The sequence below is a fragment of the Amblyomma mixtum genome, chromosome 5 (assembly GCF_055824585.1).
Source record: "Amblyomma mixtum isolate Tamu chromosome 5, ASM5582458v1, whole genome shotgun sequence".
NCBI lineage: Eukaryota > Metazoa > Arthropoda > Arachnida > Ixodida > Ixodidae > Amblyomma > Amblyomma mixtum.
The window spans coordinates 125,120,724-125,147,229 of record NC_143016.1 but is presented as its reverse complement, the minus strand read 5'-3'; the positions used below and the strand labels follow the sequence as shown (position 1 = coordinate 125,147,229).

At 51.3% G+C, this 26,506-nt stretch overlaps 1 protein-coding gene across 1 annotated transcript in view; it reads left to right on the top strand.

Annotated features, from left to right (window-relative positions):
- LOC149343612 (uncharacterized) overlaps positions 1-26,506 on the top strand; it is an 83,472-nt gene that overhangs the window by 6,993 nt on the left and 49,973 nt on the right. The window contains exons 2-3 of the mRNA XM_089547033.1: positions 3,927-4,178; positions 5,150-5,470. Of these exons, the coding sequence (XP_089403159.1) occupies positions 4,083-4,178; positions 5,150-5,470 (417 nt within the window). The 5' untranslated portion in view covers positions 3,927-4,082. The remainder of the gene's footprint in view (positions 1-3,926; positions 4,179-5,149; positions 5,471-26,506) is intronic.

Here is a 26,506-nt window from a genome sequence, read left to right as displayed (position 1 = left end):
TATCTCTACTCTCGGCAAAGACTGAGCCTTTATCCAAAAAAGGCACGCACTTGCAATCTTTGCAGTGCAAAGCTAGATTTCTGCCGGTATATGTCTTCACGTTGTTATTGTGCTCCAGAAGCCTATCGTTCAGGCACCTACCGGATTGTTGTCCATTATACCGCTTGCCACAAGAGAGCGGAATATTGTACGCAATACCCTCAGTACCTTTAACAAATCTTTTCCTGTGGCGGAAGGTACACTTCTGGTTTTGGGAGCGATGTGCGGAGGGCAGGGATCTTTTGCAAATACGCAGAGTTTCTCTGGAGCTGAAAACCCCACACGAACGTTTGCCTTTTTTCCTATTTTCTTGAGATTGTGCGCGAGACAATGGATGTAAGGAATGACAGCCACCTTGCTCTTCGTTACTTATGTGGTGTCACGTTTTTGTACTCCCGAACGATAAGATTTGGGAGCACAATAACATGACGATATACAGGGTGTCCGAGCTAAATGTAACCACGCTTTTAAAAAAGACGAAGTGCCCTAGCCCAGTGAGACCAACTCAGGATTGCTGCCAGTCGCGTGTCCTAGACTACAGTATTTTTTTAATATGCAAACGTAATTCATTAGTGGCGACTAATTAGCTAACTTTTTAATTAATGCCTTCAGGAAGAAAGTGTCAATGTACGAGGGGGTACCCAAAAGAAACCGGACTAATTTTTTGGATCGGCGCAGCTTCTGTGGTACCGCGTTTTGCCGCTAGGAGCGCATAGAACGAACATTTCAGAGTCAGTAAACCGAGTGCCGTCGCTGAAGGAGGTCAGACTAGTTTAGGCAGAGTTTTAGAGTGACGACTGTTTTGTGTGAGTGTCGTTTTTGCAATGGCTTATGTTCGTGAACAGCATGCGCCGGTGAAATTCTGATTTTTTCTCGGAAACAGTGGAACGGAAACTCTTGAAATATTCAGAAAGACGTTCAAGGACGATGCTATGGGGACAACTCAAGTGTTCCTGAATTAAATCCTGAACAAAGCAACAGTCATGCCAACGGAAAACTTGAAATTCATCTCGCCTCAAGAAAGCTCGTCAGGTGAAACCAAACCTCGAAACAATGCTGATTTGTTTTTTCGAAGTGAGAGGAGTCGTCCATTCAGAATTTTTTCCGCAGGGTCAGACAGTTAACCAGGCTTTCTGCTTGGATGTTTTGAAAAGATTGGGCAACAGTGTTCGGTGGAAGCGGCCTGATTTGTGGCAGACGGGTGACTGGTTTTTCCACCATGGCAATGCCCCTGCTCACACAGCCCTGTCTCTACGACAAATTCGGACCAAAAATGGCATGACCTCTGTTCCTCAACCCTCATACTCACCCGACCTTGCCACGTGCTACTTTCTTTGTTTCGTAAAATGAAAAGACAGGTGAATGGAAAGCGTTTAGCTGATGTTGCTGAGGTGAAGAAAAAAACGACGGAGGGACTGTCAAGCATCACAAAAGATGAATTTAAAAAATGTTTTGAAAAATGGAATGAAAGATTCGACAAACGTGGAGAGTACTTTGAAGGATATTGAAGGTCTGTGCTGAAAATGTGAACAAATAAGTTAAAACAAAAATAAGTCCGGTTTCTTTTGGGTACCCCCTCGTATATCCCATAAAAAAATTGTATATCCCATAAAAAAATAACCGGTTGCCGGGTTTGCAACCAAGTACCACTGATACAGCTCCTTTTATTTGTCTTAAAAGAAAGCCGCGAAATACAAAAAAAAACCACGTGATAGGGACGCAGTTTCAGCGCTCCCAGACGACCGGTCAAGCAACGACATTCACTTATCTTTGCAACGTGTGTCCCGAACGGGGTTCGGCGTTTTGCGACGGCTGCGAGATATACGTCAGTAACTCTCGCATGGGCGCTGGGGCAACCGCTTCTTCAGCGCGTGACGGGTTGCAAGTTCGGAGGCACGGCCACATGCCTATCACTCGAGGCGAGGTTTCGCGTGAAAAAGCGCTCCATGCGAGCCGCGCTTCACTTCCTCGAAAAGCAGCGACCACTTACTTTCCATGCCGCATAAGTAGTTCCTGGCGTATATCTCGCCACCACCTCAAAGCGTCGAACCCTGTTCGGGAGAGCGTTGCAAACATAAGGGGATATCGTTGCTTGACCGGTCGTTTGGGAGCGCTGAAACTGCTTCCTTTTCCCCTGGTTCTTTTTGTATTTCGCGGGCTTTCTTTTAAGGCAAATAAAAGAAACTTTATCAGTGGTACTTAGTTGCAAACACGGCAAACGGTTAATTTTCTGCGGGTTCTACAACTCCTGCATTGACACTTTCTTCCTGAAGGCAAGAATTAAAAAGTTGGCCAATTATTCTCTGCTAATTAATTACTTTTGTAAAATGAAAAACTGCCTCAGGCTAGGACACGCGACTGTCAAAAACCCTTAGTTGGTCTCACTGGCCTAGGGTAGGGAGCATCCTCTTTTTTACAAGCTTGGTTACATTCAGCTGGGACACCATGTATATACCGGCAGCAATCTAGCCTTGCATTGCAAAGATGACAAATGCGTGCCTGTTTTGGATAAATGGTCAGTCGTTGCCAAGAGTAGAGATAAGCTAAATCGTGAAATTGTGGAAGCTGCAAAGATTGCTGCCTTAAAAGATAACTGTCAGTACACCGTCCATTTCCTTGTCTAAACAAGAGCTGGCATTCTTGGGTTCAAAACATCCGTGATCTCGCATTTTTATCGCATCTTCGCATCTTTTTTCGATTTATTTTTTTCTCTTAGTTCAGCGCATGCGCTATTTGCGCTCAGGTTCCGTTCACTTGGTTGGTTTTGGCTTTCTTCGTCAGTCGGAAGCCGCCCGCATTCTTCCGACTGACGAAGAAAGCCAAAACCAACCAAGTGAACGGAACCTGAGCGCAAATCGCGCAAATAGCGCAAATAGCGCACAATGGGTGCCGGCACACTCGGGGAACAGGGGAAACGAGTTGGCTCACAGTATAGCTCGAGGTTATGTCAGCCGAGCAGTGAGCCGGGTTAAGTCCCCAAATTTCACGAGAGATGCATTCATATCATTTCACGAATACACCAATCAGTTTAAACTGGAAAGGAGGATCTATCCGCCACCAGACAAAAAGCCCGACAAAAGCCAGGAGGAAACGTGGCGTCGGCTCCAGACGCGAGCCTTCTTTAGCCCGTCGAGACTAGCACACATGTATCCAACACAATACAACGCTACTTGCACACAATGCGGCGAGATAGCCGGATATGACCCCATTTCATGGAGCTGCAAAAAGGCGCCGCCACCGGCGGACCTACTACCAGTGATGAAAAAAAAACAGCGCAAGGAACAGGACGAAAACACGAAGGAAGAAGACACAGACACTGGCGCTGTCTGTGTCTGTGCGCCCGTGTCTGTGTCTTCTTCCTTCGTGTTTTCGTCCCGTTCCTTGCGCTGTTTTTTCATCATGGATTACCAACTAGCCCGGCATCTTGCACTTCTGATCTACTACCAGTCCCTTCTCTAGAGCGGTGGGAGGCTATACTGACCAGCTCAGACCCGTTGACGCAAGTCCGGGCCACAGAGTGGGCTCACAAGGTCGCCAAGAGCCATGGGCTCGAAGCCACTTAGTATAATGCCCACTAGGGCTCAGTGCTGACAATAAACGTTTTCCAATCCAATCGTCAGTCGGAAGTTAGCGCCTGTGTTGTGGGTGTGTGTTCTGTCCCCTTTTGTTCGTTTTCCTGCTTTTGCGCTACTCTTATATTATGGATCAGTACCTACTTGCCCAAATTTGCACCCTGGTGAATCATAGAACTCGAAAATATGTTTCGTTGCTACCAAACTTGACAGACAGTAATAATTTCTAACTACCCACAATAAAGAGTCTTGACGTGAGGGCCTGCTGCTTTCTATCCCTGCTGATGTAAAGTAGAGCTGATTGATCCTTAACAGACTCGCATGAGGCAGAACCTATAGACGCGGAAGCGGACGCAGGTGTTCCACTCCACGGAGCCATTTTTGTCCGAGTGGCCGGAGCCGGATCTGTTCCGGTGGACACCGAAATGCGAGACGCCCACGTGCCAAGCGCAAGGCAGGTGGCTGCTCTCCATGATGAAGAAGCAAGTGGACCCGTGCTGGGAGACAAACACGTTTGTCTGCGACCACACCCCGTTGCCCAGAGTGAATCAGTCCCGGAGCGTAATGGTAAGCCCCGAGCCGCTGGACAAACACGCCCCCTCCCCGCTTCCCCGCTGCACTCAATGTAGTTAGCCCGCTAAACGAGGTGGTTTGGAAGCACGTGCCAGCCAGCGGCTTCGCGATTGTTCAGGATGTGTTTTCTACAGCACAAATGTTTCCTGTTCCAACGCTTGAGCGGTGTCAACAAGCGAGTGTATATGAATGCTTTCTTACGTGGCGTTTTCATTTCGTTCAAGAAAGAGAAGACGTGAAGGCAGAATGATTCCAAGCGGTGATAAGTCCTGAGGCTGGTTTCGCTTAAGACTGAGCCCTCGGTTAAGAAAGTTACGCAGAAAACTCGGGTAAACCATGTTTACATTTAAGGGACCTTATACTAATAAGTCGACTGTCTTGTTGGATTCCGATTAACCGCAAACCGCAAGCAATTCTGCCCTGCGAGATGAGCTAATAACTTAAAGAGATGACTTAGCGCTCTTTAGTCTTGTGTCCTATCCCTTTCCTTCTTTCTACGTGCGCTGCCCCTCATGTCTTAATGGTTATGGCTTTCGACTGCTGAGCCGGATTGAGCCGAGCTCAAGTCGCGGGGTCAAATCCCGGCGGTGGGGGCAACTGCATTTCGATGCAGGAAAAATGCAAAAACAATTCTCTTGTACTGAGCGATCTGCGTGTACGGTAAAAAACCGCAGGTTTTCTAAAGTAATGTGTAGCCCTCTACTACAGCGTCCTGTATAGCTGAGGTACCGCTTCTCGACCTTGACCCCCACATACATCAAGGTTCGAGCCATTCTAGTCTTGCCGGTAGCATACTGGAAAGCTGCGCACAAAACTAATCCTGCCTCAGAATAGTTCTATCTATTCAGTGTTTCAGCGGCCTCTTTTTTTTTTTATAAGTCCTCTACTGTCAATGGGACCTCACGCCGATCTTCTATAGACAAAAAATGTAACCTGTTTTCTCCTTCGTCCGCGGCCATATGCAGGGAGGGAAGAAAGGCAGCCTCGTCATGACCGGCAACGGAGGTGGCCTACACCAGGTGGCTCAGGGGCAGCCTGGTGGAAGCGGCACGGACTTGCACGCTGCCTGCCTGAGTTATGCGCTGCACCGTGATGAAGGCGTAGACGCGGTGCGCCATTTCATGGCACAGTTCAACCTCGACCTCGCCACGATGAAAGAAGACGCCGAAGAGGATCCACTGGACAGAATGCTGAATCTCTCGCTCCACTTCGGCCTCAACTCCCTCGTCTGGATGGAGGAGAAGTTCACCGTAAAAGACGAGCCGTCACAGGCTGTGCAACTTTGGGTGAGCACAGAAGCCTTTCGCCTCGATGTAATTTACACGTCGTCGTCAAAGATGGGCTCACTTGGTTTTTACGTATCAAAATGGATTACTGATTATCATATACGCAGAAATGGGTAGATCGCGATGTGACAGGTTTTGACATTTTGGGATGTGGGCCTGCCCCTCAGAACACCGATTGCATTGGCATTTGTTCGCAGTATGCTTGAATACACATCCACGATTCGAACCTTCCTCATTGCACACGCTTAATTATTGAATCTGTTGATAACCGCGTCCGCGCCTTCGATCATCAACTTACGATATACACTGCAGTGCGATATACGCACTGAAATAATCAATTGGCCTCAATAGCTCTTCTTTCAGACGCGAAGTTGCGCGTTTTTGTTTATTTCATATTGTCGCAATGTAGTGACGGCAGTACAGCGGTCAGGAAGACAATGACAAGACTTGCAAACGAAGCTCTTTATTTGGGCTGACTTGCGCCCGCAAAAGGACTGAACCACTCGGCCGCGGCGTAAGCAACAAACGTGCTCGTCAGTCGTTGAACTACGAATGCCCGCCGCTGGCGGCATCGCTTAATTTAAAGCCGCCAAGGAAACTTCGAGATAACAGGTCAAGATCATCTACAGTAATCTCGAAACGCGTAGATGCAGCTATTCATGGCTGTGATCAATCGAGATTAGTCCGGTCGCTTCTCGCGTCACAAACAAAAATGATAACATCCCTTTCCTGCGGCCTTGCGCGAACGAACGGACACTACAACGATACGTGACATTACCCCCCTCCCAAAGAAGAATCGTCGCGATGCTTTAAAATGAAAAAAAAAAAAACACGGATTATGCAAACTTCGAGTCCTTTAGCGTTCATAATAGGGTTTAAGACGTACGACATGTACGAATTCCGTGCGTGTGTGTCGTCGCTGAGATGCTGTCGTGCCGTCGGGGATGACTTCATAGTCTAGGTCACCTTTGCGGCGGAGAACCCCATACGGGCCAAAGTAGCGTCGCAGCAACTTTTCACTCAATCCGCGGCGGCGAATTGCCGTCTATATCCAAACACGTTTACCTGGCTTGTAATGCGTGTCGCGTCGGAGCAGATTGTAGCGTCGGGCGTCGGTGTGCCGCGCAAGTCTTCGGGCTTCCTCGGCGCGATGAAGGTAGGCGGCGACGCCGAGGTTGTCTTCGTCTGAAACGTGCGGGAGAAATGCGTCGAGCGTTGTTGTGGGCTTCCTGCCGAATAGAAGCTGGAATGGGGTAAACCTGGTTGTCTCCTGGACGGCAGTCTTATAGGCGAAGATCACGTAAGGCAGAATGGTGTCCCCCGTCTTGTGTTCGGCGTCGATGTACATGGAGAGCATGTCTGCGATAGTTTTGTTCAGTCGCTGTGTGAGTCCGTTGGTTTGCGGATGATAGGCAGTTGTCCTCCGATGGCTTGTCTGTCTGTAGTTGAAAATAGCTTGCGTCAGCTCCGCTGTAAACGCCGTTCCTCTGTCTGTGAGGAGCACTTCGGGGGTGCGGTGTCGCAGGATAATTTGTTCGACATAAAATTTCGCGACTTCTGTTGCGGTACCATTAGGCAACGCTTTTGCTTCGGAGTATAGGGTCATGTAGTCGGTGGCCACGGTGATCCACTTGTTACCTGATGATGAAGTCGAAAATTGGCCGAGGAGGTCCATCCTTATTTGCTGAAAGGGCCTAGTTGGAGGTGATATGAGGTTCATGAGTCCGGCTGCTCTAATCGGTGCCGTTTTCGTCGCTGACACTCACGGCACGTTTTCACGTGATGGGAAAAGTCGCCAGCTAGCAGCGGCCAATAGTGCTTCTCCTGGATGTAGTGCAACGTGCGAGAAATCCCGAGATGCCCTGCAGTCGGCTCATCATGACATGCCTGCATAATTTCTTGCCTGAGATTTTTGGGCACGGGAAGAAGATGCACTGTCCTGTTGGGCCCGAAGTTCTTCTTCAGCAGGACATTACTGTGAACGACGAAGGTCGACAGTTGGCGCTTGAACCCTCGGGGAGGCGATGAGGTCTGACCTTTCAGGTAATCAACTAGGCTTTGCTACTCAGGATCCGAGCGCGGCGGCTGCGCGAAGCTGCTGGCGCTTACCGGTCCTAGGACAGCGTCGTCGTCTTCCTCTTCTGGTGCTGCGTCTACGGGGCTCGCGATAGGCAGTATGCATCGGAATGCTTGCGGCCAGATTTGTAGACTACAGTTATGTCGAATTCTTGAAGACGCAGGCTCCAACGAGCATGGCGGCCGGAGGGATCTTTCAAATTGGCGAGCCAGCACAGAGCATGGTGATCGCTCACAACCTTGAATGGTCGTCCGTACAGGTAGGGCGAAATTTCGACGTGGCCCAAATAATGCCGCGACATTTTTTCCCGTGTGTCGAATAGTGGCCTGGACAGTGAACGGCTAGCATACGCGATAATTTTCTGCTGCCTATCATTTTTCTTAACGAGGACAGCTCCTAAGCCCACACTGCTTGCATCGGTATGGATTTCGGTTTCGGCGTTTTCATCAGTGCCCGAGCAGAGGAGGGGACTGTAAGCGGCGCTTCAGCTCTGAAAGTTTCCACTTGCGGCGTTTCCCAATTAAAAGGCACGTCAGCCTTGGTAAGTTGGGTCAAAGATTCAATGATGCGCGAGAAGTTCTTGACGAATCGCCGTTAATAAGCGGACAACCCAATGAATAGGCGAATAGCTTTCTTTTCTTTAGGCTGTGGAAACTCTGCAATTGCAGCTGCCTTCTGAGGGTCTGGGCGAACTCCATCCTCGCTTACGACGTGACCAAGGAAGAGGAGCTCCTCGTAGGCGAAGTGGCACCTCTCTGGTTTCAGTGTTAGGCCTGAAGGCTTGATTGTTTCCAGCACTATGTAAAGCCTTTTGAGGTTGTCTGCAAAGCTTGAGGAGAAGACAACCACGTCATCTAAGTAGACTAGTCAAATTTGCCACTTCAAGCCTGAGAGCAGCGTATCCATTACTCGCTGGAACGTCGCTGGGACAAAGGAGAGGCCGAATGGCATCGCCTTGAACTCGAAGAGTCCGTCTGGTGTGAAGAACGCAGTCTACTCGCGATCTCTTTCGTCGCTTCAATTTGCCAGTAGCAGGTCTTGAGGTCCATCGATGAGAAGTACTTGGCGTTGCACAGCCGATCGAGTGCGTCGTCGATGTGGTGGAGGGGGTAGACATCCTTCTTCCTAATGCTGTTCAGGTGGCGGTAATTGACGCAAAAGCGAAGGGTGCCGTCTTTCTTTTTTTTTAGGACAACTGGTGCTGCGCAGGGGCTCCTCGATGCCTGGATGACGTCGTCACGAAGCATTTCCTCAATTTGCTTGCAGATAGCTTGGCGTTCTAGCGGCGATACGTGGTAGGGGCTCTGCCGCAGTGGTCGGACGTGTTCATCTGTGATAATGCAATGCTTGGCAAGCCGGGTTCGTCGCAGAGTCGGTGCTTATGAGAAGCAATCGCTGTACTTTTGAAGAAGACTGCGTATTTGGTCTTGTCTGCTCCGCGGTAATGCTGGGTTGATATCAAACGTGGATTCTTGGCCTCGTTCAGATGGTTCTACGGGTTGGTCGGGGAGGGCAAATATGTCTCTGATGTCTGCCAGCTCGTCGAGAAAAGCAATCGTCGTACCTTTGTTTAGATGCCGGTATTCTTCGGTGACGTTGGTTAGCAGCACCAGGGCTTGACCATTTCAGATTTGGGCGACTCCCCTTGCGACGCCCAGTACTCGCTCCAGGTGTAACTGGGTGTTTCCCTCGACGACGCCTTCGGAATTTTCGATACCCACCAGTACCTATGCAGGCAACGACACTCGATCGGGGCGGCACGCTCATTGCTTCGTCGAGGACGTTTAAGGCAACGTGATGAGTCGCGCTCGTTGAAGCAGCTATGGCTTTGTCCGTGGAAAGCTTGATTGACTTATATCGAAGGTGCAGGCAATGCACCGCGCAATGCAGCGTCTGACCAAGCCCCTGCAGCCCAGACCCACCGATGCCGCCACCGCGGGGCCTGCTCCAACCACGTCGATAGCTGTCTCTCAAACGGGTACGTTGAACGCCGCCCACGCAACCGAGCACATTCCTGCCGCACTGCACGCCTTGAGCGACGCTGGGAGCACCGGATCGACGGCCGCGGCGCAGCCGGCAGCGTTCGTCGTCGGCGCAGCGTCCACACCCAGCCAACTCCACGCTCTAAGGGACGCCAAGAGCTTCGGGGCCATAGACGCGTCGCAGCCGGCTGCGTTCGTCGCCGCCGATGGAGCCGCTGCACCTACTCCAGCCAAAGGTCCCACTGACACCAAGACCTCCAGCCCGGCACCCGCGTCGCATATTGAGACTCCGGCTGAGGACTCAGACATGGACCTTGCGACGTCGCCGGCAGACGACCCTCCATCCCAGGAAATCGGCTGGAGCACCATCGGTGCCAACCGTAAGCCTGCCACCGCAGCCAGACCCCGCGCCGAGCGCATCACAGTTGCCATCCAGCTTCCCCCTGGAACCCTCACCCCCAAGCTACCTCTCTACGACGTACTCGCCGAAGTCGCCTGCGCTGCACAACTTTCATCCAAGACCAGTGCCGACATCACCCTTCAGGCCAAGCCAGCCCAAAGCCTTGTGTTTCTAAAAACTCATTCTCCTCTCATCGCCCACCTCCTATTCTCTGTCACGCATCTTCAGCTTCATGGTAAGCCTGTCACCATCAAAAGTTACACCCCCCATCCTCCCATCTCATGCCTCGGCGTCATCCATAACGTCGGGGGCCACTTCACTCCTGATGACATCATGCATGATCTGGAATCTTTCAAAACAGAAATTCTCGCTGCTCGCATGGTGGGATTCACTCAATCAGTGCTCATAACGTTCGCTGGTACCGTCATCCCCCACTTTGTATATTCCGGTGCCGCCCTCATAAACCTAAGCCTCTCACCTGCACCCGTTGTCTCACTCTAGGTCATCGCGCCCACCAATGCCCCCAGCTCAGCGTTCCGGCCAAGTGTCGTCGCTGTGCTGCTCCTCTACCCGCTGACCCTTCCGCTTATGTGTGTGCCCAGCCCTGGTGCGTTCATTGCCAGGTGAACACCCACCCCTCCCTCGACCCCACTTGCCCCTTCATCCTTGCTAAGCAACGAAAGTGTGCTAAAGCAGCATACCTCCGACGCCTAGATTTGCGCCGGGCCACTCAACCCACCACCCCCTCCTCCTCCCCCACCTCCTCCTCCTCTAATCATGAATCTCCATCATCTCCGATCACGTCACCACCAGGCTCCTACGCCGCCATAGTTAAAGGATCCTCGGTACCAGCGTCCCTCTCTTCCACTACATCACCCTCTCCATCCTTGACTGACGAGAGCCGCTCCTTCGACCTCCGGCTCGCAATGCTGGAACGCCAGCAGCGAGAGCAGCAGCGCATTTCCCACGATCTACAACAGCAGATACATGCCTTGACTCAAACCCTCCAGACAACCACCTCCTCTCTTACCTCCCAGCTTAGCAAGCTAAATGAGCACCTTGCCCTCTTCACCACTCCTTCCTCCAGCGCCCAGGTCGCCCCTTTGGCTGACCTTGTCGAAACCACCACACAGGCACATCACACTTGCTTGGTTCAGCTGGAAACTTCGGTTCTCCAGATCCTTACCACCCTCCAAGCACAATCAAAGAAATTGGAATCCTTCGCATCTATGCTCCAATCCGTCCATGAGTCACTGCCCCCGGCAAAAAAGAAGGAACGCGTAACATCGCGTTCCTCTCCACTATCATAATACCGTTTGGCGAGGACCTCGAGATTGTGCAGTGGAACTGCCGAATTCTTTGCCACAATAAGACCCCCCTCCACCAGTATCTACTCACCCGCCCCTCCCTACCTCATTTTCTCCTTCTCCAGGAGACCCGGACGGCCCGCAATGTCCCAGGCTACCGCGCCTACCATGCCACTATACGGCCACACCACTTGCGTCTATTTATGTACGCAGTGACGTGCTCGTAGAGCAAATTGACATCCCCTCCACCCTCCTTAAATATTTAGTTGGTGTGGTTTATAAACACCCTTCTTCCCGCATCTCACTCGTCCTTTTGTCTTTTTACAACCCCCCTGTCACTTCCTCTTTATTCTCTGCTATGGGCAAATTCCATCACTCTCTTTCTTCTACCTCCCATCTCCTCTTTGGTAGTGACTTTAACGCCCCTCACACACTCTGGGGCTACCCACAAACCCTCAAACCCGGCCGCCTCCTCCATTGTCTGGCCCAGGAACGCCACCTCACCCTTCTTAATACTCCTGGCTCTCCTACTTGAGCGGGCACTGCCTCACAACGCCCTACGACACCCGACCTCACTTTCTCTCGGGGTTCACTTTCCTTTCACTGGCAGGTGACAGCCGAAACTCTTCTAAGTGACCACTTTCTCATCCATATCACCACCTCTCTTTCCCACATCCCTCGCTGTCATCCGGTTATTCACACTGACTGGCATGCTTTTCGCACTAATCTCGCCTCCGACTCCTTTCAATCCTACGACGACTGGACGTCGCGCATCTCTGCAGCGCTCACGTCCAGTAGCCGTCGCGTTCGCTCTCGTTACCCAATCCAAGACCCAGATCCTCACCTTCTCCGTTTATGGCGTCGCCGTAAACGTCTTCAACGCTCCTTTCGCTCCCAACCACACAATGCCCAACTTTCCTCCCGGATCACTGCTTTGCGGGCCGAGATCGTCGCCCACTGCGCCTCCCTCGAGCACTCTCGTTGGAGTGCTCTTTGTGATGGCCTTGATTCTGCATTGCACTCGCGATCCGCATGGTCTCTCTTTAAATCCCTCCTTGGCACTAAGCCTGCCCTTGCTCCCACTCTAGCTAAAGCCCTCACTCAGGGGACTCCCTCCGAAGTTTTTGATCAACTCGCCTCTCTCTACCTCCCGCCCCCTCTGGCACCCTCCTACCCGGTGTACTCGGGTGGACCTAACCCCGATCTGGACCAATGCTTCACTCTCCGGAAGCTCGAATCTGCTCTGGCTGCTAATTCTACACGCTCGGCTCCCGGTGAGGATGCCATTACATACACCACACTTCGCAACCTTCCTGACTGCGCCAAAGAATTCCTCCTTCAAACCTACAATGAGGCCTGGGAGAGCGGCTGCTTGCCGAGCACCTGGACATCCTCCCTTATTTCTATGATTCCAAAGCCGGGCAAACCTCCCTCTCTCTCTAACCTCCGCCCAATCTCCCTGACGTCGTGCGTTGGTAAGACCCTTGAGCGAATGGCTCTGACTCGCCTCTCTGATTTTCTTGAGGCACGGGAGTTCTTCCCCCCTTCTCTCATTGGCTTCCGACGCCGCGTCTGTGCACAGGGTATGTTTGATTCTCCAGCAAACGTTCCTGTCCTCTACACCCACTCAAATTTACGCACTTGTGACCGTCGATGTTCGCAAGGCCTTTGACGGTGTTTGCCACGATCACATCCTTTCTCAACTCGCCTCTTTGGATTGTGGCTCCCGCATGTACTCCTATATCCGCTCATTCCTCTTTAAACGTGTGCCTCGCTTTCGAGTAGACACGCACTTGTCTAACCCACACCGCCTCACCCGTGGCACTCCTCAAGGTGCTGTTCTCTCTCCTACCCTTATCAATCTCGCTATGGCCCCTCTCGCCTCCCACCTACCTGAAATTTCCGACCTGCATCATATATTTTACGCCGATGACATCACTCTCTGGTGTTCATCTGGCTCTCCCGGGCACGTACAGGAAACCCTGCAGCGTGGCCTAGATCTCATCGACTCCTTTCTCACCACCGCTGGCCTCTCTCCTGCTCCTGAGAAATCCGAGCTTCTCCTTCTCAACCATTCCTCCTACCAGTGCTCACACAACCACTTCGTCTCTCTCCACCTTTCTGGCTCTCCCATTCCTGTCGTCACACAGTGCAAAGTTCTTGGCTTTCCTTTGCATGCGGCTAAGAATGTGCAAGCCCTCCACCGCGCTGTCACCACCTGCCACTCTTTAACTCACCTCCTGCGGCGCGTGGTCACTCGACGCTCAGGTCTCCACGAGGCTCACGCGTGCCGAGTTTCCCACGCGCTGGCCCTCAACAAGGTCTTGTACTTTGCACCCTACGCTTCCTTCACTCAGACTCAACTTAACGCTCTCGAGACTGCCCTTGTGGGCCTCTACAAGGCAGCTCTCAACCTCCCTATCACTACCTCTACAACTAAGCTCTTTTCCACAGGCCTCTTCCATCCTCTTCGTTCTCTTCTCAATCTCCATCGTGACTCGCAGCTTGCCGGGCTTTCCCTTACCCGTCAGAGTCAGTGGTTATTGACTCAAGCGGGTATCTCGCCCATTCCAATCTCCCCGTTTACCTCTCCTATTCCCACCCTCGCACCCAATCTTCGTATCCTTTCCCTCCCGACCAACATGTCCCCCGTCCTGAATGCCGGACGTCGTCATGCGGCCGCACAGCACCATTGCCCTTTCTTTGATACCAAGGGTGTAGCTTACACGGATGCCTCCTTCGTGACTCCTCGAGGTTCCTGCGGCTACGCCCTGTACCATCCACACCTCCCTGCTCCTGAAACCCACACCAGCGGGCCGTATCTACACCCTCCAGACGCATTGTCCCTCGAGGTCCTCGCCATTGCGCATGCCCTCCAGTCATTTGCCCTCCTTCCCACTCTCCTAGAGTACACAGTCTATTCAGACTCACAAGCCGCTATACACCACATACAGAATCGCACCCTGACCCCTTCTCTCCAATAGGAGGTCGAACGAGCGGTCTCCGCACTGCAGCCTTTCATAGTTTTCCTCCGCTGGGTCCCTGGACATTCAGGGATTGACGGCAATGAGCTGGCCCATCAGCTCGCCCGCGACACACTTTTCCGGGCACCGTTGATCCCCTGGCCCAAGCCCTCGGAGGACGGTGGGAGACTCACCCTTCGCCGCACCATAAAAGAGGTCTACCTTGAGCTCCGCCTCGACAAACGCCTTTACCCTCCCCCTCATCCATCACTCACGGTGCCGGAGTCTCGCCTTCTTCGGCACATTCAGATGAATGCAGTTATCACCCCGTCCCGCCTCTTCCTCTATCGCTATCGATCGGACCCTTCCTGTCCGAACTGCCCCTGTGTCTATGCGGACCTGGCCCATTGCCTCTTCTATTGCCCGGCTGCTCAGCAGTCGGGTTCCTTCCCCCCACCCTCTCTATCCATCACCACCTGGCTCGACTGGCTTGGCGCTGAAGGGGAAGAAGAACAGCGGCTTCTGTTCGCCTAGGCGGTCGACATGCTCGGCCTATAAATTATGGTCGATTAAAAGTGTTTTACTACTACTACTATTGAAGGTTGATGATCGCCGGATGTTCATTCAGGAAGTCCATTCCCAAAATCACGTCTCGCGAGCATTGCTGCAGGACCAGGAAGGTAGTAGAATAGGTTCGCCCATTTACTGTAACTCTCGCTGTGGAGCGTCCTGACGGCGTAATAAGGTTACAACCTGCGGTGCGGATCAGCGGGCCATCCCAAGTTGTTACTTTCCTGAGCCGGACAGCGAGTAGCCCGCTCATGACGGAGTAGTCAGCTCCAAGGCTGTAACCAAGGCCGTCGACCAAGGCCGTAACCGCGTGTCCGTCGAGTGGTTTCAAGGTGACTTGTTCGCGTTCTTCTATTGCACGTTGTCTTCGGCGTCCGATCTCGGCTTCGTCGAGTAGTAAGGCTGCGAAGGGCGTACTCCGACGTTACTTCTGTGGGCAGCGGTAAAAGCTTAAAAAAAATAGCTGGTAAAAACTGGGCAGCGGTAAAAGTCTGGTCGCGTCGTCGTCGGTGTTGTCGTCGTAGTTGAGGCATGGTCTTGCGTTTTCGTCGATGGAGGATCTTCGTTCTTGCGCTGAGAAGCAACCTCCCCTCCAGAGGCTGCTTTATTCAGTTTAACCTTCGGGGGCTGGGGGGGGGGGGGGCGTCCACGCAGTGCGTAGCCTCGGCTAGAGGATACAAAGCGCGGTGACGATGGCGACGGGGAACGTGATAGGCGATTCGGCGATGAGTGTTCTTCCCGACGCAAAAACTCCTCGATTTCGGCTGGTCGCTGGCCGGGTCGGGGTCGTGGGGGGTCGTAAGAGAACCCTCCGATGCCCATTCTCCTTTATGGGCAGTATTGGAGAAAGTGACCTGCTTCGCCACATTGGAAGCATAGTGGGCGGCGCTCGGCTGTGTGCGACGCTCGTAGGACGGGCGGGTTGGGGCGAGAAGGCGGTGGTCTAACGCAACTGGCTGAGAGTGATAGGGGCTTGGGTCCCGTCGTCGAGGGGCAGGACGGCGCAGAGCTGCAGCGTAAGTCATGGCTGGGGGCTGCAGAGGTGCGTGGTTGACGGCGTCATACCCAAGGCCTGCTGATCCTCGTCACGGATGACGTCTGTGAGCGATGAAAGCTGCGGCTGCGTTCCCGTTGGCAGCAATCGTAGGAGCTCTTCTCGCACAACTTGACGGATAACCTCCCGCAGGTTATCGTTGTTAGCGATGTCCAGACAGTTTGCTGATGAAAACCTTTATTAAAGCCACAATGCCTTAGTTGAAGGGAAGGCTGATCGGGTCCCTAGTCCGGGATGCCGTTGGTGAAAGCCGCTGCCCGTGCTCTGGCGACGAGGGCTCGTTGTTCCTCGAGGTCCGAGCTGGACAGGGCCGCCTCCCAGCCCTCCCGCGTTGGCTGATTTATGATCTCAATGCTGTCATTTTTCTGACAAGCCCATACCATGTGGTACAAGTTTGCCTTCTGGCCACAAAATTTGCACTGTGCCGAAAAGGACTCGGGCTCAATGGCGTGAAGCGTAGCTGGGTTATTGAAAGACATAGTTTGTAGCCTGCGAAGGTGACATTCCTCTGATTTACTGAGACCCTTAGCGGGCCTCGGGAGTGCCTGCCTTTCAAGGCGCAAATGTTGCAATATTTCTGAATATGTCGTTAGCGGAGAGGGGGAGCCAGAATCAGGAAGGGAGGACGTAGAAGGATGCCGGGGAAGAAAAGCTCGGGCCGAAGTGTTTTCGCGCTCGTTTCCTTCAGCTCCCTGGTGACCTGGTACCCATATTAATTCCTTCCGTTCAGCTGAAGTCCTACATTCACCAAGAATTTTGCAGGCTAGCGGCGTGATTCTGCCACGCATATAGTTTCTATAAGCCGCCTGGGAATCTGTAACTATGTATGTAGATTCGGAGTGCGTTGCGGCTAGGGCTATCGCTACTTCCCCCATAGCCTGTGTATCCCCGTTACGAACTGAAAGCCCGTCCACGACTTGCATTTGGTGCACCACTGAGATTGTTGATATTCCTTGTACAGGACCCGCAACGTCCACGAAGAAGGCTCCTTCTTTTGTTGAATAGCACTCGTTCATTTTCTTGCTCCTCGCCACTCGTCTAGCATGATGATGCTCCGGGTGCATGTTTTTGGGAACCGGAAGCGTAAGGAATTTGCTCTTCCACTCTTTAGGTATATCTTGTCTCCCAGCCACTTGCTGCGGAAAGCTACTGTTTAAATCTTCTAAGACCCTGCGGCCGGTCGTAGTTGTAGCCAGTCGCACTACCTGGCTTGTAAGATGGGCGCTAATCAATTCATCAGTCGTGTTGTGTACCCCTAGTTTTAGTAGACGCTCCGTAGATGCTTTCATGGGTAGGCCGAGTGCCTTCTTATAAGCCGTTCGAATGATAACGTCCAGGTGGTTTACATCGGCCTTTCTCAAACGAAGGTACGGGGCCACGTACACTATCCTGCAGATGACAAAGGCCTGTATTAGTCTAAGGGTATCCTGTTCTTGCATGCCGTTTTTCTTGCTTGTGATCCGAGATATCATACGGGTGACTTGTTCGCACACCGTTCGGAGCTTGGTGATCGCTGCTGCGTTCACACCCTTGTTGTTAATGAGCAGCCCCAAAATCCGTATTGTTTCCACCTCGGGAATAGGTGTATCATGGGCCGAGATTTCCAGCGATGCAGTATCCCCCTTCCCTCGCAGAACGAGGAGCTCCGAGTTGTCCGGGGAACAGCGCAGTCCGCATTCTTCAGCATACTTTTCAACCGTACTGGCAGCCTCTTGGAGGGCCTCCTCCATCTGTCCCATGTTTCCCTCCGTTGTCCATATGGTTAGGTCATCCGCGTATAGGGCGTGGCGGATTCCCCTTATGGCATTAAGTTGTTCCGGCAGGTGCATGAGGGCAACGTTGAAGAGCAGTGGAGAAAGGACTGCTCCCTGAGGCGTCCCCCTGGTGCCCATGGGTATCACCTCGGACCTCGTGTAGCCAATCCTGATGTGCGCTTGCCTATCTTGCAAGAAAGCCTTGATGTAATTAAAGGTACGCTTTCCGCAGTGAGTACCCTGTAGATTGTCCAGAATCTTGGAATGCTTCACGTTGTCGAAAGCCCCCTTCAGATCTAATGCCAGTATGGCCCTACTGTTTCGTTTGCGCGGGGGATCGATAACCTCCATCTTCAGCTGCAGTAACACGTCCTGGGTTGACAAGTGTGCCCTAAACCCAAACGTTGTGTGAGGTATAATATTGTGGTCTTCTATATACGTAGAAAGTCGCATGTGTACCGCCTTCTCCATCAGTTTACCGGCGCACGACGTAAGCAAGATGGGCCTGAGGTTATTGATGTTCACCTCCTTTCCAGGCTTGGGAATAAAGCTGACATCAGCCGTCTTCCATGTCTTGGGTAACTGTCCACTTTTCCAGCATTCGTTGATGTACTGCGTGAGATGTTCAAGCGCTTGCTGATTGAGATTCACAAGCAATCCCACCGTCACCCTGTCGTTCCCTGGCGCCGTGCCCCGCCTCATGGCCATAAGCGCCGCCTGTATTTCCTCGACTTCGAACTCTCTGTCCAGGTCCGGATTGTCCATACCCTCATAATCCCGTACTGGCTCGTTGTCTTTCACTGTACAGAGGTACTTGCTCACGAGGGCTGCAACTAGCTGCTGGTCCGTGCCCGCGAAGCCGTGTAGGGCTCTCTTGAGATTACGTTGCTGATCCCCGCGAGACTTAGAGGGCTCTATCAAACATGTAAGAAGACTCCACGCCGCCTTGGTGCTAAGGGTGCCTTTCATGGAGTCGCATTTGGCCAACCAGTTGTTTTTGGCCATGGATCGTGCATACTCTTCTGCTTGCAAGCTTAATTTCGCGATCTTGATCTTGAGCTTGCGGTTATGTTTTTGCCTTTTCCACCGCCGTGTGAGACTTCTTCTGGCCTCCCATAGATGTAGTAGGTGGTTGTCAATAGCCGGGACTTCTTCTGATGTCTGAAGTGTACGTGTGAAGCGGTCCCTGACTCTCAGCAGGGACTCAGCCCACTCCTCGTACTTTTCAATGGGCGCGTTGAGCGTAGAGTCTTCCGCCTGTCGGAACAACGACCAGTCCGTGAGCCGTGCATTCCCTCTCTGTCTGCGATGCTTATTGTAGTCGAGGCAGATCTTGAGAATGCAGTGGTCACTCCCTAAGGTCTCCTGCGTGTTGTGCCAATCATAGTTTCTCGCTCCTTTAACCAACGAGAGATCTGGACATGTATCTCTCGAGACACTGTTGCCAATCCTCGTGGGATGCTGCGGGTCAGTAAGAATCGTCAGTGCTAGGTCCGATATGGCCGCAGCGAGTGTCCTGCCCTTAATATCCTCCTTACTATATCCCCACAAGAAGCTATACGCGTTAAAATCCCCACAATGATGAGAGATGCACTTTTTGCCAATTGCGCGGCCTTTTGGAAAATCTCATCGAAAGACGCACCCCTGTTCTTCGGTCGACTATGTATGTTCAACACGTACGCACTTCTGCTAGTGCGTACGTCCGGTAAAAGCTGAATAAATGTATGTTCCACCTCAGTTACTAAATCCAGCTCAATTGTCACAGCCCTGCAATCCTTATGCACCAGAATGCAAGTGGATGAGCTGTTTTGATGCGTGCTGTATGGTCTGAGTTTGGCTTCCGTATTCACGTCCTGCAGTGCAATAATATCTGGTAATTTATCCAACAAATCTACGTATTGCTGTAGCGAATCCCTCTTCTTTCTGATCCCCGGGCAGTTCCACTGCAAAATCTGCAATTTTGGAGGGCGGGCCATGTTGAACACTAAAGGAAATCGCGCTTGGTGCGTCCGCCCCGATGTTGGGCGAATCATCAGCTGCAAGCTGCCTATTAGTCACGCGGCCAGTTAATTTTGGAACCTTCGTCCGCGTACACTCCGCAAGCTCCTGAAGTTTCCGATCGATTCTGATTTCAAAGGCTTGCAGCTTAATCAGACGGGGCTCTAAGATGCCCTGTATGACCCGCTCTACCGCTGCCTGAATGCCCCTCTCAATAGCTGCCTGAACGTTTTTTTCAATAATAATTTGTAGAGTTCCTTCGAGGCTCGCCTGTATATTTTGCGTTATGCGAGCTTCCAAACGCGGAAGGTCGTTCAGCAAACATCGCTCCACAATAGCCTCAATCCTGGCTTCTTTATCTCTGACACCGGCCCCCTTATCGGTCTCCGTTGCCGCTACGTTACTGTTTCTCTGCCCCTCCTCCTTTTTCTCACCCTGGGGGACAGGAGTTAGTGCCTGTTGAGTAGGAGGGAGGGAAGCATCCTCCTCCATTGCAGATGCCCCAGGCGTTTCTGGCATATTTTCTCCCCCTGCCGATGTTCCCAGTTCCTGAATTTTATACTTCGCTAGTTCCTCTTTCAATCTGCTATTTCCCTCCTTAAGTTTCTCAACAGCCAATGTGGGAGGCGGGGAAGCGGCAACTTGTGCCCAGCTCACCTTGCTGCCCGTGGTCTCCTCCGATCCGGCTTTTCCCAATTTCTTGTCACCTGCACGACCGCTTCCTTCAGGACCCTGCCGGGACGCCCCCGTTGCGGTCCTCGCTGCGGGACCCGGCGACGGAGTCCCTATCCGCTTCTTCTGTGATTGCGGCCCAGGCCTTGAATTCTTCCGGTCCTCTCTGGATTTACGCTGGTTGCTGGATTTTCTTCCGCCAGGCTTCTGCCCGGCTCCGGCACCATTCCTGTATTTCCAGGTGCAGTCCGCGGAGTTCGTGAGATATCCGCCTCCACAGACTAGGCATCGGTGCTGGCAGTCGTGCCCCTCTTCTTGGATGATAGTTCCACAGGCGCGGCAGAGCTTATCTCGTGGATTAGGGCAAACGTCTGCTCTATGTCCCACTGTTCCGCAGCGGGTGCAAGCTGGTGTGGTCTTCCGGTAGAGACGGACGGGCACAGCCTCTCCCCAGTAAAACACGTTGAACGGCACTTTATGGCCCTCGAATGTAATCACCGCCGCGTTCGACTCTCCTAATTTCCTCACACCCACCACGGGAGTGCCTGGCGAGTAAATAGCTTGAGCAATATCTGCTTCGGACACTTTGGAAGCCACTTGAATTACTCCACGGCACGTATTTTCGGGCATCTTCAGGTAGACCTGCACCGTTTGTAATTGGCCGCCAATCCGTAGACTCTCCACCGCGAGGACTTGCCGAATAAGCGCTGCGTCTCGGATTCCAACAGTGACTATGTTCTGATCCCACTTGCGTTCGATGCCGGCCGCAGCATATATAGCTTCTCCTATCTGATGGGTACCCTTGTAATTTGACAAGTTCAGCGTTCCCTTGGATTTCACGACGACAACAGAGTCCTCAGTGCCGAACTTGGGCATGACATCGTCCTAGTTATAGGTAGCCACATGGTCGAATTGTTCCAGCCATTCTTCTGGGTTGGCGCCAGGCGAAGCGTCAAAGTTTGGTGGTACCCGAGGCTGCTGCAGAATGATTGGAGTCGTTGTCTGGGGCAAGCTGATGGTGCACGTTGCTACTTGCTTTCGCTTCCGGGTAGGGTCCGGCAGAGTCGCGAACTCAGGTGCGTCTCCTAGCAGACGTCGGCTTCCGCGGTGGACTGGAGTCAGGTCCTCCGGTGAATGACTCAGGGGGGCTGGCGTCACGACTTGCAGGGGGTGTCCGGTACATGGAAGGCCACCCCGCACCTGCACCAGATGTCACGTTGTAGTGACGGCAGTCCAGCGGTCAGGAAGACACTGAGAAGACTTTCAAACGAAGCATTTTGCTTGGGCTGACTTGCACCCGCAAAAGAAGTGAATCACTCGGTGGCGGTGTAAGCAACAAACGGGATCGTGAGTCGTCGAAATACGAATGCCCGCCGCTGGCGGCATCGCTCAATTTAAAGCCGGCAAGGAAACTTCGAGATAACAGGTCAAGATCACCTACAGTAATCTGGAATCTACAGTAATCTGGCAGCTCTTCATGGCTGTGATCAATTGAGATTTGGTTGGTTTATGGTTTATGGGGTTTAACGTCCCAAAGCGACTAAGGCTATGAGAGACGCCGTAGTGGAGGGCTCCGGAAATTTCGACCACCTGGGGTTCTTTAACGTGCACTGACATCGCACAGTACACGGGCCTCGAATTTCTCCTCCAAAGAAATTCAACCGCCGCGGCCGGGATCGAACCCGCGTCTTTCGGGCCAGCAGCCGAGCACCATAGCCACTGAGCCACCGCGGCGGCCAATTGAGATTAGTCCAGTCGCTTCCCGCGTCAGGAACAAAAAAAAAAAAAAAACTCTGCCTCTCCCGTAACCGAGAGTAGAGTAAGCATGAAATGTTTACGGGCATAATGCGAAGCGCACGCAGACACGACAAGACGCAGGCCTGACAAGAATGTATATGCAGCGCGTTCGAAACTGCCCGAAGTGCGTAGAGGCGAAAGTGTTTTCAGCACCACTTTGCGTATGTGACACTGGTGATGTTACCACTGGTTTACGTCACACATAATTCATGACAAAGTAATGACAAATTACTAATTAGTGTGTAATGACTGATTAATGACTAAATACTAATAAACTGCTAATTAATGACGCTTAAGCTTCGCCTTTAGGAGTGGAACGCGACAGCGTGTTGTAGCGCTGCCAGGCAGTCCGCGGAACGCCACCACCAGTTCGGCGTGATGCCTCGTCCTTTGAACGCGACGCTTTTTGAGGAAAGGAAATTAGGTAGTAATTCTCTGCCATCTCGGTGGACACCCGAGCCGCACCTTGCAGGAAGGTAGGAACGCCACCACCCGTTCGGCGCGATGCCTTGCCCTTTGAACCAACGTTTTTTGAGGACAGGAAATGGAGCAGTAATTCTCTGTCATCGCGGTGGACCCCCGAACCGCCCCTTAAAGCATTTCGTGCTTAAATATTCTGGCATGTATGTGCTTTTTGCACGCGTTATTATAAATCGGAAATTATAATTCCGTGCATTATCAAACGCACAGCTCGACTTGAGAACGCACTGGCAGCAGTTATTTTTTGTGACTCGTTTGGAGATCAACCGGCGCTTGCATGCCGGTCGCGTAGGAGGGCTTAGAGAGTCTCGTTAAATCTCGTTAAGTCTCGTACGGTGCCCGGATGTTGTCGTTTCAGAGCCCGGATGAGTGGATTTCAGTGCGCGGATGATGGCTGTCGGTCTCGGCGTGACGTCACCACACTGCCGACAACGGGCGCTAAAAGCATTTCATGCTTAATAACACCCCTTTTGCGGCCTTGCGTGAACTAACGGACGCTACAATGATGCGTGGAAATATATTAATGTAAATTTCCACTATATACGGGATTATCTACTCAAAGAATGACCTTCTGCATAATATATAAATTAACTAATTACGCTAATGCATCATACCCTTAAAGCGGAGCTTAAAAGGAAGCTCAAGTGATGTTGTGGGAATTCGAGGTTATTCAAGAATTCGAATCTATCAGTCTTCTAGGTAAAGCATTCAAAGTAGTTTTGCACTAGCATTTCAAGTGGTGACATAATAGTCGATTAAACCGCGACGATGTTTAGGCTTCTCCTCACTATGTTGGAGGAGTGCGAGGAAACTCGGCAGTGACGTCATTGTTGCCGAAATTTCCGGTGGGCGCTGCTTACGCCTGCATGCTGCTGTGCGTCGTGAGATGGCGCAAGCAATGCATCGTGAGCTTCACCTTTGATGGCGTCGGCTTTCATCCATAAAATAACCGTTTCTTCACTGGAAACGTAGAGCCGTCATACCTGACGTCATAATCGGGGCCTCTGCCCGTCGCTGTGCACTTCAGAGAAGCTGAACGCCGACGACGACTTTATTCGGCTATTACGCCACCATTTCAAAGGCTAGAGCAAAACGATATCGCAGACTTTACCTGCACATTTTGCGCATTCGGCAACTTTAAACTCATCGAATTCTAAAACCGCTTCAGTTGCCCTTTAAGCGACCCCTTAAATTTTTCAGCTGCTTTATATGCATAGTCTGCTTTCGTTATTGTTGCCCCTCCTGCAATTCCTCCTCGCTGGCCTTTGAGGTAGAAACAAATAAATTAGCGCTGTGTAAATGCATGTCCATTATTGTTTAAAATTTCCTGGTATTATGGTATTTAACTTTCATTTCGTTCAAATTTTTTACGCGCCCTCTCTTTATATAATGGCCGAAAGGTGCCCTTTAAAGTTAATAGGTGATGATGAAATACACATGGAGATGCTGCGGTATGTATTGAAGCCACGGCCTCCTCCTCACACAACGACCGCGGAATTAATGTGTTCGCCAGCAGTAAGCATGGTGGGCTGGTTACACATATGCAGAATGGGCGTCAATGGGCGTTTACACTTTAAGCCAGCTGTGTACAATGACCGACAGCTTCGCGCGTTTGGCGTAGGCTCATGTAAACGACGTGCTACTGTCAGTTCGGGGTAATCAAATACACCACATAAAAGATTTCTGCAAGAAAACAGCGCCTTTTCACTCGTATCGTGTATGAAGCAAGCTTGAGACACGAAAAAAGGTGGTAGAAGTTAAAGCACTGTCGCCTAAGTGCAGATCATAGAAAATTCGAATAAAGCCCTTTCGTACACGTTGAATAGCGACACACTGTGTATTTGTGAAGGTGTTTCAAATTACATTGAAGAAATAAATGTTGACAAGACATGCGATTTGTGCAGGAGCAAGAGGCAATCTCTGGACCTAAAATTTCTTGTAACACGTGCATTGATGCCTGACGGGCGGAAACTCGGGCATGTAACGTTGTTAACCTGGGCCTTGAATGTCATCTGGGAGTCCAGGTGTACACCCAAGTAGCGGATGACATGAACACGGCGTACAAGATTGCACCCTCTCTGAAAGGGAACGTGAAAAGAGGGGCTCGTTATGAGATACGTGGCAAACATACTCAGTATCTAATGAGGGCCTTGATTCTGGCAGTCTTGATGCCGTAGGTAGCAGTACCGGGTTATCGCACAGGCTTCGCTCTCACGTGTAGAGCACTTTACTACGTGACACTCACGATAATTCAGGGCGTACTACGTCAGCCGCTATGAAAGAGGATGGCGTTGGGGAACACTCTCAAGGCTCTGTTGCACTGCACATAAATACCCCTGAAAGCAGTAGTTTTGACAAAGCACCGAACACTAAATTCGGAGGTTTGAGGTTGAGAATCCACCAGTGCCATGTGGTTTTCTTCTGGTTTGTAAACAGTTATCATAAAACAAAATAATAACAAGAGTTAACCTTTCGCTATTGCATTAAAGGGTCGGAAAAAACACCCGCTCTATGCTCCTTGCTTTCTGTGACGGTTGGCTTCCGTCATGCACCTACATTGTAGTTATACAACGTTGGTTTCCTCCTATTAGGGAAGGAAATGGCTACTTTTTTGTTAAAGCTGAGCATTGACGCGTTTCGTGCGCACCATTCTAATAATCAATCCACATCTTTTTTTTGCAATTAGTGTGTTGTGGCGTCCATAGAGAGAAAGAGAGAGAGATAAAGGGGAAGTGGGAACGCAGGGATATTAACCAGAGGGTGCTCCGGTAGGGCACCCTGCACAGGGGAACAGGGGATTGAAACGGAAACGGTAGAAAAGCCGAGGAGCACAATAATATTTGGTCCTTGAAGCCAGTCACTCTCACCAATGGCGTTGTAGTCCTTCAAGGAAGTCGACTTCTGTGACCATGGTCCGAAGATACTATCTTTTGTTAATGGTCGAGTATCAAGGTGCTTCAGAGCAGAACACACCGTATATTTTTCGATCGCGGAGAGGCTGTCGGCTATCCCAATCACTCATGTGGAGGTTCGTGAATCCTGATGAGAGCCGTTCGCTGTCCGTGACAATATTTACGCGGTCGCGAAGGTAAATATAAAGGAATTCTGACTTAGATGGTGAAAATCTATGTCGTCGTAATTTGCACATGACCAGATCATGACTCAAGTCGGAAAGCTTTGCTTATGTTACAGTAAGTTTCATAAACTTGTCTTCTTTGCTGTGGCCCTTGACAGACGGAGTTCATAGCAAGCTTTGTCTCGGCTCAACGCCCTGAAAAAAGAGCAATGTTATTGCATGTTAGTTTCATATTTAAGATAAAAAAACACTGATGCGGAACACACGTTCGAAAGTTCTCTTTACGGGTGATAGTAGCGAGATAGCTCTGCAGTTGCTGACATTTACCTGGTACCTTTTTTTTTGTGCGCAGGTACTACCATCGACAGATTATAGCAATATTGATACCTTTTCTTGCTTAAAGACAACTTAGAAACCTGTGTCAAGGCAGGCGTGTGTAAACAAACCCTTGATTACGGATATCGGAATTACGTCATCATCGCAGCTCTTTTTGGAAGGCGCTGCATGAATGCCTCCTGCCACCTTGGAAAAAACTTGGCCCCTTGAGCGTTCACGAAAGAATCAGTTCTACAGCAGTTATTACAGAGAGTGGAGACGGTTGGAACTCTTGGTAAAGCTGAAGCGAAGTGTTTGGTGAACGCTTGGCTTGGTCTTTATAGGCTTATGCCTAAGGAGCGAAGGCACTAGCAGCAGACTCGGATCTCGGCGAGAATAGCACTGCTTACCGTGGCTTCAAGTGGCACAACCCAGCGCAGTCTTTATTTTCTTTCTCCTGCGGGCACGCCAGGCAAAGGAGGGCGCCACAGTCTGAAGCGCATTCGTACGGCGATCGCCACCCATATGCTTTCAAGGCTAGCCATAGCCCCTATTTCGCTAGGGGACGATTTTGTACAGCTTGTTTATTCT